Below are 19692 nucleotides of genomic sequence, written 5' to 3'. Positions count from 1 at the left end.
AAATACAAAACTACTCTGTTTTTGTAATGCTTGTCTTGACACGCAAGCGTGAAATAAACAGCAAGTAACTGATTAATGGTATAATTATTCCTTGTCTTTTGCTGCTCTGGGCTAAGGTAGCCAGAATGAAATCCAGTACAGAAACCTACCAACTATCAGCTGGATTGGTGCCATAGCCCTACTTCCAGTACCGTGTATTCTTCCAGTACTACAGAACCCCGGTAAATGCTGGGTAAGAAACATTCACCACGTACACGGCTCGTCCTCAGCAGCTCCTTTCAGAGCCACCTGCAGCAAAGCTCCCGCTCCTGGCTGCCTCCCCCCGCGCCTGCTGCAGGTAGGGCTTGAGCTCCCTCTACCGTGAGCCTGAAGGTATTGAATGTAAGTAAGTGGAAAAAACTAAGGCAGGGGGAACTCACATGTCAGGTGGAGAGGAGTGCCTACGTTGCAGAGAGCTGGATGTTACATCGGGCACTTCCCACGCAGGTATTTCTCCGGAACGCTGAAGCTGGGTACAACCTGAGCTGAGTTTTGCTCAACAGCCAATTAAAGAAAATGTAGTCCCTGCGAAATTAAACAGCTCCATCCCTCTGAAGCAAGTCCCACAGCTGGAAGAGGAGGGGCAGCTGAGGTACTGCAGCCCAGCTCACACAGGTGCTATGGGATGTGGCAGTTCCCACTGCTTTTTAAGAGCAAAGGACAGAAGAGTTACTTACTAAAAGCTGAAGCAGCACATAGTAACCTTTATTGCCTGTGTAACACCTGCACGAAGCGACAAGCAGAATGCAGCATAAATCCATGCACAACAGACATGTAAATGACTCCTCCAAGTCTTCCAGCTGAAAAAAAAAAACAGTATGGAGGTGGACACCTCTATAACCTCATTAGCCAGGTCTCTCCTTTACAAACATTGCCTTAAAGCTGGTATTTTAAAAGGGTGGAGAAATGCTTATTTGCCTGTATGCTAAGTGAATCGACTTATTTCACAATAAAAATATAGTTAAGTTCTATTAAATTTTCTTTGGAAAATAAATGTTTCTATCTTTTTGCTATGACAATAAGTTACAGTGTAGCACACATTAGGCTTTAAGCAGATTTATAAATAAGCAGGAATTACGTGTTTCACCTACAGCTTAACTGACTTCAAGGCGTTTAGTAAGAAATAAGCTGAAGATGCATTTATAATCCAAACTCAATTTGTCAAGGGAGAAGCGTGTAACTGAAGTCAAGGTAATGAGATTTAATGCTGTGGTACTTCTATGTAGGATAAGTATTCGTGAATGATCTGTTCCTCCTCCTCCAGTGTTAAATCCAGATAATCCTCCTCATGTTCAGGAATATCCTCTAGGATTTCATTGACTGCATCAGTCTCCATGTCTTCATCTGTTGGCGAACTAGAAGAACCTTCAATTAAAGAAGAAATAAAATCAGCAGTGCTTTCATCGCTGAAAGAAGTTTATACTTTCCTTCTTTCACCAGCACAACGGCTCTGCAAGAGCCAATTACTATAAACTACCTGTTACTTAAAATTGCTCTCCCAGTTATTGCAGGATGGCTAATTTTCCCACTATTTAAAGCTGCAGGAAAGCCCTTAGCTGTACAACAGGGATTGCCAGAGCTCTGACAGCTAATAGGAGACCTATTTCCTCTTTGCTAATGCAAGTATCAGTTACAGCTCTAGCAAGATAAAGGGTATGTGGTCAAATCAGCTCCTGTATCACGCAGATCTGGAATAAAACTTCACAGCAACCAAAAGAGGAGGCATTAGCAAGCCAAAAATACTATCATCAGCAGCAGTAAGTCCAGAAAGCAAGACAGTCTTGACAATGTACTACTCACTCTCTGAGAGTACAGACAGGGAGAGGTTGATTTGTTTTCAGTCTTAATTGGTGTGAGTGAATGCAGTTAGATGGGAGAAGCTATAATTAACTGTGGGCTAGAAAGGGCCGCGTGTTCCTCACCAATGACATGATGTAGATGCTTGAGGCCTCCAGCCTTGTGCTGGAACTGACACCACACCCCTTACAGATCATACATGGCTGGGACTGATTGCAGGGGCTATAGCTTATCTGGAGGTGATGTCTGTCTTGTCAGTAACTATGGTACCAAGGAAATTTGTCTGAGGCCTAACTCGAAGCCCTCTACAAGTAACGTAAGCAGAAATCGCATCATCAGCTTGTACAGAAAGCAGAATAGCCTCCTGCTTTCTTTAGTTCTTGCATGCAGCAGTTCTTACTTGCAGACTCTGTGGGTGAGTCTTTAGATGAAGTTGATTCCTCAGACGGACTGGACCCCTCTGGTGATAGCTGAAGGGAATCTGGCAGAACTCCCCCATAATGAGCCAGTGTCTGGGAAGCTAAGTGGATGTTGCCTTTAAAGACCTTTAAAGCTTGCTTTGCTGACTCGTGGCTGAATCCCATATACATCAGCTGCAAGGAGGGGAAATAAAGACAGAGAAATCCAAGCTCAGTCAGCATCAGTGACTGACAGGAATCTGACAGTCATTCCCCTTGCACAGAGGGAAGCCTTGCATACCAGGAATTCCAGGACACTGACTCTGGTTTACTGGAATAGCTAACAACAGGGCAGTGACCTATTACAGGAATGGGAACATTGAGCAAAATCAAGAGCCTCTTGTTTAACAGCAAGCCAGCTCTTCAGTTTTCAAAAGGAACTTCAAAGAACTCCAGCATTCCAGGAGCGTGCATTTATTATTTACCTTTTCTATGCAATACAGTTCTGCTGCCTGACATTAACTATCAAACCACACTAGCTACTGAAGAGCTTTTCAGATGGCCCATGATGAGAAAGACAGATGCCAACTCTTTCCCAAGTGCACTGCAATATGCTTGAATACATTTCTCCTCTGATGTCTTTTTAGAGTTAGAGCACTAGAATGCCTGTACTTCCCTCAGCACCTGTGCACAACACACTGGTGTGAAGGGCAGGAAGTAAACAGGAATTACACTTCAACCCAAGTGTGAACAGCAGATGCAAGACAATGGAAGCGTGACAGCGTATGAGGGACGTGGGACAAAGACTATTCCTACAGCTTTGCTTAAGAAAGATCTAGTGTGGTTTTAAGTATAATTCAGAAACAAGACTACCGACTCCTCAGGAAGAAAAAGATCTGACTTACTTGGTCAATACTTTCTTGGGAAACCTGAAACTGGTCCGAGGCCACAGAATCGTCATCATCGTTTTCCAACAACAACTCTGGATTGTCCAGAATAAACTAGAGTAAAATGGAGAGGGATTAGAATAGAGCAATACAGTTATATTAGTCCTCAATATGGAGAAGTTTAGTTGATGCAAGCAAAGCCTCAGCAATCTTAGATGGTGTCTGATTCATTGGGTCAGGAAGTAGAAGTTCGGTCATCACAGTTCAAAAAAGGGTATGAACTCACCAATACAGAAGGGAGAATATAAGAATCTGCTATGCAATTCCAAAAGAATACTTTTTTTTTTTTGTACAAAAGCACTACTCCTGAAAATCTTACCTTAAAAGCTTGGTCCAGGTTTCCTTGTGCATGATGAAGGGCTACTTGAGCAGCTCGCTCTGAGTAGCCCATACTTTTCAAGGTGTTTATGTCTTCCAGTCTCTGCCTTCTTTTAGCTCTCTCCTCCCTCCTTATCTGTGCCTTTTCCTGCAAGAACACAGCCATTACAAAGCTATCTGTGCATGGATTGCTTCCACCTTCCCCTGTGCATATGGGGTTTCTTGGATTTACTACTTTTGAGTTTGAATTTCTGGAGGATAAATAACTTTTTATTTTAAATACAGATTTTGCTGTCAGACAGTGATCGCTAAAACGGTTTGTATTCCCAAGAGCAAGCACTGCAGCCATGCTTCTGTTCTGAAGTCTCAGCAGATCTAATCCTATGCTATCACAGCTATTATGGGCCCTATGTAGTAAGCAATAAACCAACTTGGCAGATGGGCCCGTGGACAAGACTTGCCAAGGACACACAGTCAGCACATGCAGGGCACATAGCCAACAAGTTCTCACAGCCATTTGACTTTTCTATCCACATTTCACTGTCTGAAGTCCTGAAGTGTCACCTCTGCTTACCAAATGTGATTTCAGGCACTTGGAGAATGGACAATACTGTCAGCTACTTATACTTGAGCATAAAACAACCTTCTCCCTTCATGGACTTTTTAAGTCCAAACACATCATCCCATGTGTTTCAGGACAGAGCTTCTCTCCTATTACGTTTTGTTTCAGACTTGTGGCAGCAGATGTCAAGCTGTTAGTCCTGCTAACAGTGCCAAAGCACGATAATTAAAGTCCTTAATTTAGCACTACGGTGCACTAGTTAAGCAAAACATGATCTTAGGGACACCCCAACAAATATAATCCTTGGTTTAATGCTTTTCCTGCCCCATACCTCTCTCCTGTTGGTAATAAGATTGGCAGCATGCTCCACATTCCCGTGGCAGGCTCGCAGGGCAAGGCGAGCTTCCTGTTCAGAAAATCCCAGGAGTGACAGGCGATAAACTTTTTCCGGATCTATGTACAGCTCTTCATATAAACGAGATGCCTGTGTGTAAAAAGAACAGCGTGACATTACTAACCCTGTCGCTAACATACAAATGGAAAAAAAAAAATCTCCCCATTTTTCCTGAGTAAGCAAAGAACAGGTAGAAGGTGCAACGTAGAGCCCAAATACAGGAACATATTTCCTTTATTAAGTACCTAGCGAGGACAACTTGAAAGCTCTCCCTAGTGGTGCCTTACCTTCTGGATGTACTCAGCAGCCTCCTTTTCTCTGCCACTGTGATAGTGTCCTATTCCCTGAAGAAGGTAAAGCCGTAGAAATAAAACCTTCTCACGGCCATAGCTTCCCTAAAGAATTGTTAAACAAAAGGGAGAAGGGGGGAAGCATACGTTAGGACATCAATTCATTACCAACACAACACTATCCATATTTAATGAAACTGTAGTCACTAATATGCCACGGTTAGTATGTAAATACAGTGTCACAGTGAAGTCTGCGCATATAAACGTATTCGCTGTGACCTTGTTGTCAAGTCCATTGCTTCCACCATGCTGACAATGACACAACTATATAATGAGCTAAGGAAGCAGGAGAAAGCTTTAAGCTTCTAGAAGAGCCTTGGAATATTTCAACACTAAGTCAGCAAATGCAGAAAAAAAACCAACGAAGTCATCCTAGTTCAATAGAACCAGTGTACCTTGATATCAATAAGTCTTTCATGGTTCTCCCCATAGCACCTCTGGAAGCATCTGTGGGCTGTGGCCAGCTTCTTCTCTGCATCATCCAGGCAGTCCAGCTGTTCCAGGCGGAAGTAGCACCACACTATATCGAGCTGCAGTACTGCATAGTTATCAACCGTGTTCAGCAGCTCGGTGCTGCACTCACTGGGAAAACATTTTTTTTTTTTAAAGGGGTGGTTGCTTACCTTTTAAACACTAACAAAACATGCTAGGAGTACATATATACTCATATACATACTCAAGAATTTGAGGAAGCACGTGCTTCATATTTGAGGTAGCTAACTGAAGCCAGTGGAACTTTAATAAAACAGTGATGTCCCATCACTTTCACTAATGCACAGGACACTCATGACAACACTACTTCTCAAAGAATTACGGATAGCCACAGTTCATTTTTTTTTTTTTTACTACTTAAGACAGCATCCATTCAAAAGCAGGATAGAATTAAACACTCTGTAACCTTTAAGAGGACAGAGATCAACTGTCTGCTTCCCTACAAGTGAATACACTGCGATCTGCCTAAGTCTCCTTGTGTATGCATGCAGATGAGAAGCAGAAGAGGACAATGTTACTTTGGGGGGCTCTCAAAAACAGCAGCTTAGGGTTCTGACTGCTGACAGCTAACTAGATTACCAGCAGAAAGCCTGATACGTTACTGACTTCTGCCATCTGCTCCATCTTGTTCAGGAAATTACTCCTTACAGGAGTGATGGCAAAAGTGTATGCCTATCTGCCTCTCAAGCTACAGCAATTTATAGCCTCGTACATTAATAATGACAGTTTCTGTTTATGTTAATATGACAGACTAAATTGCCCAGTGGCCGTATCTGCTTCAGCTGTTCTCCATGAAGCCACCTGTCACTGCAAGTCAGAGGCTTTGCCTGCCATTTCCCAACAGCAGAGGGGGTGAGAAGTAATCCTGGGCAGAACTCGCCCTGATTTACACACACAGCCAGAGCTAACGGTGTTCCTATATTTGGCTGACAGTACAGGAAAGCCAGATATAAATACTCCAAAAGGTTCTCACCAGAAGTGTTTATCAGCATCCAGCAAATACGGCAGTGCTATTTCATATTCTTTCTTCTTCATTAATGCTCTGCCCTTTTCATGATAACCCATTGCCAGCACGAGTGCCTAGAAAAAACACACTGAGTCATTTCTCTACTCCCCTCAGCTCTCCATTATAATAAAAAATAATTATCTAGGTAATCCATTAGATTCCTTCTTCCTAGAAAAATATCACTCTGTCAGTTTGGTGAGAGCCATATTATTTCATGCTGCTTCATATTCTTCTCCCATCTAATAATATTTTGTCAAAAAAAACCAACAAATTCTACTGACACATGAAGCACCGAATTTATTTTAAAACGAGAACTACTCAGATTCTCAATAGCAAGTGATAAAAAGCTGAACACTTTGCAAGTCCCACATATTCTAGCAGTATCAAGCTTGTTTTGCTTTACTATTACAACTACCTCGTATAACTCTAGTGATTCACTTCCTATAAAACCTCAGAACTGATAATTATATCTTGAAAGTGGCAGGAGAACTCTCTAGTTCCTGCAGGATGGCAATTTAAATAATATTTCTTGACAGACACAACCTGCAACAGTTCTTCTCACCCATGTTCAATGCATTTAATGCTTTAACTTTTAGGGCGAGCTCTATAGCACCTCATCAGAGCAACATGCATTGTAAGAATGGACAGCTATTTTTTCCAATCATCCAGAAACTCCAGATGAATCAGAAAAACACAGTGTGCCTCAGTAGATGCTAGAGCAGCAGCTATCACACACTGGTGTCTGCTCACTGTTGTTCCCTCCTTCATTTTTTTTCATTTTTCTTTTGTTACATTTGTAAAGATTTCTTACTTCTCTTCAGAAAATTCAACTATCTCAAAAGAGTGTTACTGCCATTCTTCTGCTTTGGCAGCCAACATCAGGTGTGTCACTCCTACTGTAATGACTGCATGCACCTGGCATAAGACATTCAGTTGAGAATGTGGGATTTCAACAATGAACAAATTTAAATCTGAGAGGTGGTCACAGAGCAGAAGGTCTCAAAACTACTTTTTAAAAGCCTGATTTTGTGAGACTCATTTTGCTTCCAACTGAAGTTGTTTGAGCCTAATGAACAAGTTATCTTCATGTGGTTCTAGGGCAATCAAAATTTGAAACAGGTGCTAGGAAACAAAGTTAAAAACCATCTTTAAAAACAAACTAAAAAAAGACATGGATGACACAGGAGTCTATGCAAGATTAAACCTGCGATTAGATCAGCAGTTATGGGTCTGTCCTCAGCTGACTAAAGTATCTCCAACTGCATAGTTCTACTTCATTTCTACTTCAAAACTATTGGTATTAAGCAAATATCTAGTGGACCCAGTGTGCATCCCCAGAAAGCCCAACTGTCTTCAATACTATATTTGAAATAGCTCCTTAAAGCCTGATTCATCAAGTGTCTTAATACCTCAGTAAGTTAAATTTTACCTACTTTTTTGGCTTGAGGAGGAATCTCGATTGACCTCCCAGTCTGATTAGCTATATCTAGATATGGAGTAGTATCCGGATCCAAGTACTCCTCTGAAACATAAGAAAAAGCAGTCTCAGTTTTAAGCACCACCTTCCAAAAGAATAACGTTGTTGCCATAAGATTATGTCATTGAGTACGTGGATAAACAAAAAAGCAAACAATAACAAAAATGTAAATTATGTAGAGGGCTGGAGCACCTCCCCTATGAAGAAAGGCTGAGGGAGTTGGGCTCGTTCAGCCTGGAGAGGAGAAGGCTCTGGAGAGACCTCACTGTGGCCTTCCAGCACTTGTATAGAGCTTACAAGCAGAAGGGGGACCAAGCATTTACATGGTCTGATAGTGATAGGACAAGGGAGAATGGCTTTAAACTAAAAGGGGGAATTTAGGTTAGATGGTAGGAAGAAATACCTTACTCAGCAGGCAGTGAGGCACTGGCACTGCTGCCCAGAGAGGCTGTGGATACCCCATCCCTGGAGGTGCTCAAGGCTGGGTTGGATGGGGCCCTGGCAGCCCTGCCCATGTACTTGGTACCCTTTGTACTTGGAACTGTGCTCAGTTTTGGGCCTCTCAGTACAAGAAGACATTGAGGCCCAGGAGCATGTCCAGAGAAGGACAGAGAGCTGTGAGGGGCCTGGAGCACAAGCGTGATGGGGAGCAGCTGAGGGAATTGGGGTTGTTCAGCATGGAGGAAGCTCAGGGTACGTCTCATTGCTCTTTACAACTGCATGAGAGGAGGTTGTGGGGAGGTGGGGGTCAGCCTCTGCTTCTGCATAACTAACAAAAGAACGAGAGGAAATGGCCTCAAGTTGTATCAGTGGAAATTCAGGTTGGAAGTTATGAAAAATTTCTTCACTGAGTGGTCAGGCACTTGCAGGGGCTGCCCAGGGAGGTGCTGGAGTCACCGACCCTGGAGGTGTTCAAGAAACATTCCTATGTTGTACTGAGGGACATGGTTTAGTGGGGAAATATTGGTGATAAGTGCACAGTTGGACAAGACAATCTCAGAGGTCTGTTCCAACCTCAGTGATTCTATGGTTCTATCCCTTCCCCATGTCTTTAACGTTTATGACTGTGCTATTAGTTTTTTGTTTTCACTTAAATTTGACTTAAAATGAAAAAGGATGCTTCTCTTACAAACAAAAGACAGTTAAGAAGGAGTTTGCAGAGATTAAAAGCTTCTGCCCTGCAATTTTCCACAGATGAAACATTTAAAGAATCTAACAAATCTTTTGTTTCACATTGCTTCAACAGAGAGCCTTGAGCCTCTGAGGACACTCTATATAGACTCTGTCATACTCTGGCACTTTGCTGTAAGTGACAGCTAGTAGTAAATATCTTAAAAAGGCCCTACACAGGATTCAAGGGCTGGGGTCTAAATTACCCCTTAAGTCAATAAAAAGACTCGCTTCCTTTATTTGTTCAGAATCTGACATTACAGTAGGTTAAAAGCAGCTTTGCTCACATACTTTTTATGCATTTGGCAGGAATTCATTACATCCTCAATTTCAGTTTCTTGTTTGTGGATTTTTGAAACAATAAAAGAGAGAAATGATTTCAGTTCACCATCTAGCAGCGCAATTCACAGACACACTTAATCTCATTTTGAAAAATTATTACTGTTAAATTGACTATATCCCTTTGACTTAATCCACAGTTGCTAGCAATCAACATCAAATGCAATGAGAAAAGAACAGCCACATTATAGATCAGAATGACAAGTGAGCTGCTCTGCACAATGTAACCATGGTTACACACAGTCATATCTGAGGTAAACTACAAAAAAAAGTGTAAGACTTATCATACATTATTCCACCGTGCTTATGTGTACAGTAAATTTAAAGCCTGCTCTCAGAGTTGTCAGTCCCTTAACTGTCAAGTGCCAATTATATAATAATTGATTCATGTTATATCCTTCACCAAGTGTAAAATATTTTCTAGCATTCCAATTGTATAATAATTACAAGAGGAAGTTTTAATCGACTAAGTTTTCAAGTTGGCAGAAAACTACAAAAGTATAAAACAAAGTGACAGTACAGGTACTTGTCTGTGCTGAAATGCTACAGAGATGACCTGCAAGATGCCCAGCTCCCCACTCCCACACCAACCCTTCCTTACCTCTCTCTGCCAGGATTTCCAAACCTTTCCTAGTTCTTTGCATCTTGTCACTGATGTCTTTTTCTTTCTTGCGTTGCAGCTCTTCTTCCTGAACCTTTCTTTTAGTTTCCTCGTCACTCTGTTCCAGTTGAAGTACCATCACTTTTGCATTGTGTGTTACACCTTGATCTTCAAGGGTTTTTCCTGCAAAACACGGGATTTGGATGGCATTCCTCAAACTTTATTTGCGAAGAAACCATTTTACATTGTACTGCTACTGGAAAAAAACAACAAACTCAACAGCCCCTTTCCTTGCTTGCACTATACTGGATAACTACAGTCATTACTAGATCCAAGTACCCAGTCAAGATCACTGTGAATTACAGACACCTTCAACAGCAACTCAAACCAAAAGAATTTGCATTTAAGAAATCCTTTTAAGATGACTGGTATGTTTCTTTGCTTGCACTTTCTTTTTTCCCCCAAAGCATTCAAGACATACAAGTGTTTCTATTTCAATTAATTGATCTCCAGGCAAAAAGTGGAATAACGTGGGGTTAAATCACGTGTCCAGAATCACACACCACAACAGTACCAGGACAGAGGAAGTGGAAATTAAATCCAAGTTCTTCTTATCAATTTTATGGCTCTAACCAGTTCTGACTTCTTCCAAGGGAACAAATATGTCTGCTGCTTAGGTAATCAATAAAAAAAGAAAGTAGCTTGTGTTAGTTCCCACAAAGTGTCTGAAACACTGAACATGCGTAAGGCATTACAAACAAGTTTTTGAATGTGCAGCTATATAACAGGGATTGGGGAAATTTATGTTTTTTCTTAAACATCTATTCTGGGCATTTCAACACTTCAGAAAACAGATTTTCAGCATTTATTAAGGGATTCCTATAATCAATAATTCTGAGTATTTTGATCGTGATGATTTATTACATGTGCCTCAGAGCAGAGCTTGGCAAATACAGCTGCCATTCCTTGGAGATCTTCCAAACTAACAAAATTGCAAGAAAGTTTGCTTCTGAGAAGCAATAAACTGGAAAACAAACACAGAAGTATGCTCAACGAGAGCTAGCATACTCCACTAGATACATACCCAGGTCAAGCTGCTTCTTATTTATGATTATTTTGATAGCATTTTCTTGTAATGCATGTTCTTGTGCAATCCTGTGAAATAAATCATTGCATCTATGAACATAAACTTGTAAGAACAAATAGTATTTCTATTAGAATAGCGATAAAACTTGAAAACGAGTACGTTCATAACTGGCTTAACCTTGGGCTATAAAAGGCTGCTGAAAGTCAAAATAACATCATCAGAAAGCATTCTATGCCATATAGGGAAAAGACGGGATACAGAAAGGGAAAAGCAAAACAGGCAGAAAAGAATCTGATTTTAGTCGGGTTAAAAATACCAAAAGAAGAGAAGCTGGTGTTTGCTATTTAGAGGATGTTACAAACTGGGAGCGTTGATCACTGCTGCCTGCTCTGGCACTTGCTGATGATTTACAAAGGAGTCATTTCCACATTTGTAACTTTCCTTGTTATTGTGTTAAGCTACCACGTTTCAAATGAAGAACTGCCCTATCCATGAATGCTTAACAGCCTATTCAGACATACCAAACCTTAAAAAAAGCTTAAGATAATCCAACAACGGTGCACTGTTTGCATTTTTGTGAAGTAGCACACTGTCATGCAGTACTGAGACAAGAACCAAAGGTGATTACACTTACTGTGATCTGAGCTCCTTGCCAGTGATGAACAGGCTAGTTTCCAGTGGGACTTTTCTGCTCTGTAGCAGTTATATTGGATGGGGGAACGGAGGAGGAAAGGAAAAGAACATGATATCACAGTACTTTGGACATTTTCTTAATTAACTGTTTTCTAACGACTACAATTTCTTTTTCAAATAATAATCATGTTAACAGGGTTACCATTTGGCATACACATTATTAATTTCCGGGCAAGGGGTATTCTACTTGCTATACACTGCTAAAAAGAAGCATTACAACAGCACAAGATTCAAAGTTAGATAAATCCAAATTCAGAACCAAACAATTTAAACTAATTTAATTACGCGCTTTCAATCTTAACTCTGCTTTGTAATTATGCCACTCACCTGTGACTGGTGAAGTTGTCATTAATTCCTATTAGTGTGCCTGGTCCCAGATTAGATAAACTGGAAATCTTAAGTGAATTAATTCCCTCATGCCCAGTGGCATAGAAAAAAGGAATTAGGAGACTGTTTGTTTGTTTCAACGGCATGGCAAATACTTAACCTCTGCCTTTAGCCTGTCACATTCCCTGGTAATTAATTTTCTCTACAGGAGAGAGAACAATTATGATCGTTTTTTTTTTCAAGTATTCAGTGGAAAGAGAAATCTTCTGAAGCACAGGTTATCACTGAAGATCATCTTCTTCAGTAGAAAAATGCTGCCTTTTTCCAGAGCCACCACTCCTGTCACTGAAAAGATGAGTGCAACCTTTAAGTGCCCCTAAGCAAAGAAGTTCTACTGTTACCTGAGCAGATGAAGATACACAACTTTGGGGAAGATGCTGTTTCCATGCAGCAGAATCAAAACTAGGAAGCGACTGGAGATGGCAATTGTGTTTGCCAGACTGGCTTTGTACTAGTAAAAAGCTAACCAAGAGCCTGTTCTCTGTCCTGTAGGGAAGTTCACATCCCTAGAGCTGAACCCTCTCAGCCTTCAAAACAGAGCAGCTGTATCCTAACTGCTGATGGAGATCAGTCCCTCACACTGCTGTGCCTGACCACTGCTTGGCAGAACTGCAGGTGGCCTGGGCAGAGCTGCATCAGAAAGGGTGCTCACAACTGTGACTGTGGTTTGGCTGACCAGGGTAGGTGCAGCCCCAGAATCCAGCAGAGCGACCAGTATGACACCAATTTCATTGTTCTGTTTTAGGCAGGAAACTAAAGGCTGAAGCCTGGCTTTAAGGGGCAAGATGTTTGGAGCCTCACTTAGAACAGATGAGTACCATCAGAATAGAAAACCATCCCTCACCTTTCCAAGTTCAAACACGGGAGGTTTAGTTAGCTGCGTGGGCTAGAATAGTTAAAATATAAATCACTGTAAGAGCATTGCCATGTGCCATGGTTAAAAGCTAAAGGAGAACTATTTTACATCATCAGCCATACACCACTTAAGATGACACAGCATTCAATTTGCTCATTGCAAATAAAAAGAAAGGGGACTTTTTAAAAAATTAAAGCTGTCATTTAAACAAGAGCTGTGGTAATGAAGTGATATTCATTTGCTAATACAACTTCAGGAATTTTACAACTGAAAAAAAAAATCTGCTCTTTATTACTAACGTGAATGGTTAAGTCAGAAGAAATCAAATTGAGCTAGACAGACACTTGAATCTAATTTACTTTTCTTAATTGAAAGATCATTTCTCATTAAATCCTAAGGGGAAGACAATTACTGGTCTCCCAATATTAAATCCCTTCTTCATGATATTTCCACATATCTGGGGAAGTAAAACTATATCTACAGAACTTCTTCTCCCTCCCCACCCCCAGCATTATTATTTTTATACTGAACACAGATCCATCATGCAAAACACCCAAAGAAGCTAAGGAAATGAAAACATTTGTACTAGATATGCAACTAGAACTCAAAAGGCCATAAAGTAAAGTTACTTATCCCAACTTTTCTGCAACATCACTTACTTTTCTACGAGGCAGATGTATATCAAGTCTTGCAATCCCAGTCACTTTATAATTTTCATTTCCTGCTCCACGCTCAATTGCTTTACATCGTATTTCTTCCAGCATATTCTCTGCATCATTCTCATTGATTTTCAGCTTGGACGAATATTTCTGTACAAGCTCCTAAGAAAACAGCAAGAAAAACCTGGCAAAATGCACCAGTAATATGACTGGAGAACACGCAACACCAGCTAAGATGGAATATTTACCTTCATCTCTTCACCAGCTTCTTTTCTATCATTTGTATATGGTGGTTTCCATAGCTGAATTTTGTCTTCTCTTAAGCAACTTGTCAGCTTTGCTATTAAATACTTCTTTTGTGCCATTCCTTTATAACAAAAGCAAACAAGCAAAGAATACCATTGAGTATGAAACACATTTTTGTGGAAATGGGAACCTAACAAGAAAACTACTATCAAAAATTGGAACATGGGTAATTCAGGAGCCCCCTGCTTTGGTATTTTGTGTGGCACCAAATCTCCTCTTAACCTCTCATATAAGCTAGAATCACAGAACACAATGATTCTTCAAACTCCATGATAAAATTATTCCTTCCTGCTCTGGAAAGTACTGCTCATTCCAATCCCTCTCCAAACGTGTCTGTGCTATACCTCTGCCTTCCTGCTTCACTGCTTTAAATGCCTTTCTCCACCAGCCACTGGTTGAACACAAATTATGACTCTCTTTGGGAAGACAGAAAAGAGGTGTCAAGAAGAAACATCTCAGTACCACAAACTTCCCCATGAGAAGACCATAACATAATGTTCTCATCCCTCTGGCAAAGTGAAATCAGTGCCGAGATCTATGCCTCCCCTGTCAGATCTCAATCATTTGGCAAGAAGCCACATTTAATACCATCATGAAACGGTATTGTAAAATTCTGCTATCACAGTGATGAAATAGCAGCTTGTCACTTTTCATAGCCCACGATATGCTCTTTCCATTCCCACTGCGGAAAAGGCACACAGAGCACAAGCAACATAAAGTACAGAGGCTGAGATTAAATGTGATGTGCACTGTAAACCTGCACCACGCAATGAAGCATCCATCACTAGGGAAAAGATGGTAGTGAGCTGAACAGAGCAGTTCCCTAGCTCACAGGTGATAGTTTAGGCTGAATTCATCACCACAAGTTACTCACATTCAGCTGAGAAAAAGCAGTAACCTCTGAGTAAATCAGCATTTCCCTGAAAAAAAAAATCCATTTAAAAAAATGGTGTTCAAGAAATGTTTAGATGTTGTAGTGAGGGATGTGGTTTGGTGGGAAATATTGGTGATACATGGATGATCTCAGAGGTCTTTCCCAACCCTGATGATTCTATGGTTCTATAACAAGGAACAGAGAAGGCAGAGAGAGGGTAAGGAAAAGAAGATGAGGTGATCTCGACAAAAAAAAAAAAAAAGACTATCTATTTACTTATGACTTGGCTCTTGTGCACCGGGAATCATATTGCAGATGTCTTTTAATTTATATAGAAAGGCATTTAAGTTGTTGGCATTTACGCACTAAGATTGGCATTGAAAATTGATTAAAGCGTCACTTTTCTTTGAGAGTGGTTTCATTTTTTTTTTGTTCTTGTTTATCAGCACAGAGCTTTCAGGAAAACAGGGAAGAAAGAGAAGAATCAGAGCTCACTACCCCTGTGCACAGATTCAAAGCCTGTTCCTTGCTCAGAAGGGCATATACTGTGAGCAAAAAAAATGCAGGCAAAAGATTGAATGGTCAGTTAAACATATAGGTTAACCTTATCTCAACTGCAGCTTTGGTGAGCTACAAAGAATCTCTGAATGCTGCAAAGATTCTTCTAGCAAAAGGCCAGGACAGCTTACTGAGCAGCAGGTGCTTCAAAAACCCTTCCTGTTTGTTTCCTGTAGTTTGCAGTGTTTGACCAAACCAGGTGACACAACGACACCTCCTTCTTCTTGCTGAGATGTTATCATTTCAGGGCCGAAGCAAAAGATGGCTTTCACAAGCAGAAAGGAACAAACATATCCAACTTTCAAAAGATGGTTACTAATGCAGTTCTCCCATTTTTTTCTGAAACACATCACACAACTTCCACGTAATCGCTATTTGATCACCATTTGCCATTTTTAGGGTATATGGAACAACCAACTCATCTCTATGCTTCTACTTAGTGTTAGCTTCAGAAACAAAAGGGTATCCTTTACTTTGAGGCATCCAGATGCCCTAAAATTGCAATGAACACTTAAGACTACAAATTGTAAGTACAGGTGACATTTGGAAACTGGTGGTTCACTCTTTTATCAATATGGTACATCACAGTTTTGCAAATGTGTTCACTTATTGAACCAGGAAGCAACACTGGAGTCTCCAATTAAACTTACCTTTACCAACCCTCTACAAAAAGAACATTTTCCTTTCATGAACAATAATACAGCTATAGCTTTATATGTTAAAAAACCTTAACGTTCGTTAAAAATCACCACTTCACCGTAAGTAAATGGCAAGAGAATCCTTAACAAGAACTTACGAGTGATGTTCCCAGTGATGTTCCCAGCAATGAGCACAAGCGTCCCTGAGATGGTTTCACTTTCACTGAGTTTAAAGGGGCTTTCCCAAAACTCCTTTGCTCAGAACAACCGAAAGGCCATTTTGAACACCGGACTGAGATTGTGTTACTCCAGTATCACCCTCTGAACCAGCTGGGCTCAGAAAAACAAACGCAGACACAAGGCTTGAAAAAAATCGATGAGGGAAAGCACGGAGGATTCTCACGAGTGGTTTAGTAATAAAACAAGATGGACTAGACAAAGGTGCAAGCAAGGTTCCCTCGAGCAACTATTTTATGATCTCTCACGGCTCCAGGGGCGACAGAGAAGCTAAGCAGCACGACAGGCACCCACCAGCCGCCCTGGGCCGCCATCGGCGCACACCCGGCCCACCCTGACAGCACCCACACCCGCCGGCCACGGCCCAGGGAGGCCGCGGGGTACCTCAGCGTGAGGGGAGGCACCCACCTGAGCCCCACAGGGGAGCACGGGCCCCGGGGCCCAGGCTGAGGGGACAGCGGACCCTAGCAACCGCTCCCCACAGCCCCGGCGCCTGCTCAGAGGGGCAGCAGCTCACCCGCGGGCGGCGGCGGCCTGTAGGAGGGGAAGGGAGGAGGGGCAAGGCGCGGGGCCCGCCTCCACGCCGCACGCTTACCTGCGCACCGCTCCCCTCAGGGAGGGTGGGTGTGTAGGGCTGCGTTCCGGGACGTTCCTGCGCTGAGGCCGGAAGGGGGGCGCGAGTCACGTGGTTGAAGCCAAGCCCCGCCCGCCATTTTAGAGGCTTGCCCTCACTTGGGCGGGCGCTTGTTGGTATGTGTTGTGTTTGGTTGTTCGGTGGGACGCTGTGATTTTTGCTCTTTTCTTGCCTGCTTAGCACTCTGAGAAGCGGTAGTGCTTGGGTACCCCCTTCTCTCCTTTCAGGAGCCTGTCAGACCCTTTCAGCTGAAGCCCTTCCACTTGAGAGGGAAAAGGGGCAGGTGTTCCTGTCAGTGCTGAGGGGAAGAGCTGGGTGCGATGGCTGCTGGGTGCAGGGTCAGTGGACCTGTGGGCTAGAGAACAAGTTTGCGTTTGTTGTAAGGATGTCAAAATTAGCCTGAATTCGGAGGCTGGGCTGGAAAACTACTGCATGTGGCACTGTATGTGGACATAAACTCACAGAATCATTAAGGTTGGAAAAGACCACTAAGGTCACCTAGTTTGACCCATCCCACCATGCCCCCTGTGTCACATCTCCACATTTCTTGAACACCTCCAGGGATGGTGACAACACCACCTCCCTGGGCAGCCTGTGCCAGTGCATCTCTACTCTTTCTGAGATGAAATTTTTCCTAATATCCAACCTGAACTTCCCCTGGTGCATCTTAAGGCCATCACCTCTCATCTTATTGCTGTTACCTGGGAGAAGAGGCTGACCCCCACCTTGGCACAACCTCCTTTTGGGACATTGTAGAGAGCTCCCAGACTCAGGAAGATGTTTGGCCCCGTTTCCCTTGTGACATGCATTGTACCTTCTGCTTTAGTCCCCATAATGGCCTGTTGCTGGGGATGGTGTGAGACCACTTAGGCTGTCCACAGTAGGCACGTGATGTTATATTTGTATGTGGGACCCCCAAAGGGGAGGCTTGCTCCCAGAACCTTTCTGGGGCCTGTGAAAAACACAGAGTGTTTCTTTAATGTGTTACACTAGAAATAACTAGCTCATGGGTTAATTTTCTCCTGTGACCATTTGTCCCAGCAGCTGAGGATTTTCATAGAATTGTTAAACTTGGAAAAAACCTCTGAGATCATCTAGTCTAACCTTCAACCCATCGCCACCGTGCCCACTGAACCGTGTCCCTCAGAGCTGCGTTTCTGGAATTCTTGAACACCTCCAGGAGTGGTGACTCCACCTCTGGGCAGCCTGTTCCACTGCCTGACTAAACTTTTGTTCAGACTGCTTCGATATTGTGAGGGAAAGCATTGTCTAAGGATATTTGTTTATTTTTGACTAGATGGCCCTGCAGGTCAGTCCTTATGTGAAGCATATTCCTTAGGCAGTTGTGTGGCCCCACAGGTATTGTGTGTCGTGCTCACAAACTCTGAGCTAGAATTTCAGGATTCCAAGCTCTCCTGTGTGCATAAGTCAGTCACGTTTGCCCACTGTTAAAATAAGGTTATTGTTTCTCAACTTGCTTTTCTAACACTCTTGAATTCAGTGCTTGAAACTTGGCTAAAGTTATTGTAATGCAGTGATGATAGTTACTCCCCATAATTTCCAAACATAGAAAAGCAAACAGCAAAGGGCTTTGAAAATCAGGTGAGTTTGAGAACTGTGACTTCACAATATTTGAAGTTTTCCATTTATTCTCATGAAATTGTTCCCTTTTTCATTTTTTACTAAGGCTGCTGTAGGGAAAAAATAATTTTCAGGCAATGCACCTGTGTAATATTTTATTCTCTTGAAATGCAAGTATAGCCACTTTTCTCTTAGCTAACAATACTCCCCTAACAAATGAAAATGTACTGAAATTTTCCTTCTGTTATGTCCTTGGGAGTTAAACTGACTTCTCCAAAGGCAAAATGCCCTTCCTAATTAAGCTCGTCAGTACAAAGCATACCAGTATGCTAGAGAAGCCTCAGGAAAGGACAAAGTGTTTGTATGAAAGTGCCTGCAAAGGCTTTAGTTATTTAGTCTGAGTATAAACTTTCACCGACTTTTAAATCAAAGTATTCAAGTCTGTGTTTAGTTAAGATAACTAATTCAAAGCACTTTAAAATCAATTTAAAAGTATTTGCAGAAAATAATATCACTAATTTAGCCAAATGGGTGTATAGAGTAGGTAAGTAGCTAGATAAGATTTTAGAATTTCAGTGATACCGATTTAAAAATTTAAGTTGCATTCACTGAAATGTTTTCAAGTATTTCATTGCAACTATCTAGCCAAAATGATCTTAAATTTAATTTTTAACCGTTTTTATGGGGGCTCCTTGCTAACGTGATTTTTTTTTCAGTTATTCCTTTATCTTGATGTGATTCTCCTGTGGTCTCCAGATTTGTAGATACAACGAAAACAACACTCTAGAATAATGAAAGGCTAGAGTACAAATCAATAAACTCTGTAATCAGTGAGACAGGAAAATAGAAAGCTAATGTGCACCACAGAGTTCAAAAAACACATTGTCCTTTGGTATTTCTCTCCAGGTATTTTCTTGTTTCGTATAGCTGGTTGTTATCTGGTATTTTATCCTTGTTATACCTTTAACTATTATCCATAATTGTGTTTTATCTTTTTTCAATTCTTTCTTTAAATACACTTAGTACTGGTTTTTTTCTTACTGTTTTTAATTCAGTTTGTTTTTATAAATTAGTTGTGATTGCTTATTAATGTTTCATGCCTACCCAGAGGTAGGAATCAATTAATTGAAAACATCAAAAAAACATTGAAAACATTGAAAAATCACAACAAATACCTCTCCCAAGTACATCTTTGAAGAATTTTTTTGGAGAGTTAATGCACATAGGTATGGTTTTGCCCTTCTCCTATGGATGTTTATTTACAGGAGAGAGGTGCCTGCCAATCTGCTAGT

At 41.5% G+C, this 19692-nt stretch overlaps 1 protein-coding gene across 7 annotated transcripts; it reads right to left on the bottom strand.

Annotated features, from left to right (window-relative positions):
* On the bottom strand, nt 713-16890 carry NUB1 (negative regulator of ubiquitin like proteins 1). Of its 7 annotated transcripts, none has more exons than XM_021387893.1 (16): nt 16781-16836; nt 16107-16278; nt 13821-13939; nt 13573-13734; nt 11612-11670; nt 10975-11045; nt 9891-10073; nt 7737-7825; nt 6271-6377; nt 5201-5387; nt 4743-4850; nt 4393-4545; nt 3501-3647; nt 3140-3235; nt 2237-2429; nt 713-1404 (listed from the first exon to the last, which is right to left on the bottom strand). In XM_021387893.1, the coding sequence occupies exons 3-16, from the start codon at nt 13935-13937 to the stop codon at nt 1241-1243; spliced, it is 1836 nt and encodes a 611-aa protein (XP_021243568.1). In that variant the 5' UTR covers nt 13938-13939; nt 16107-16278; nt 16781-16836; the 3' UTR covers nt 713-1240. The 7 variants fall into 7 exon arrangements, with proteins under 7 accessions (XP_021243568.1, XP_021243566.1, XP_021243570.1 ...); XM_021387891.1 differs by lacking the exon at nt 16781-16836 and adding an exon at nt 16594-16742; XM_021387895.1 differs by lacking the exons at nt 16107-16278; nt 16781-16836 and adding exons at nt 14753-14798; nt 16594-16734.

Source organism: Numida meleagris, chromosome 2 (genome assembly GCF_002078875.1).
Source record: "Numida meleagris isolate 19003 breed g44 Domestic line chromosome 2, NumMel1.0, whole genome shotgun sequence".
Lineage (NCBI taxonomy): Eukaryota > Metazoa > Chordata > Aves > Galliformes > Numididae > Numida > Numida meleagris.
This window is presented reverse-complemented; position numbering and strand designations above follow the sequence as displayed.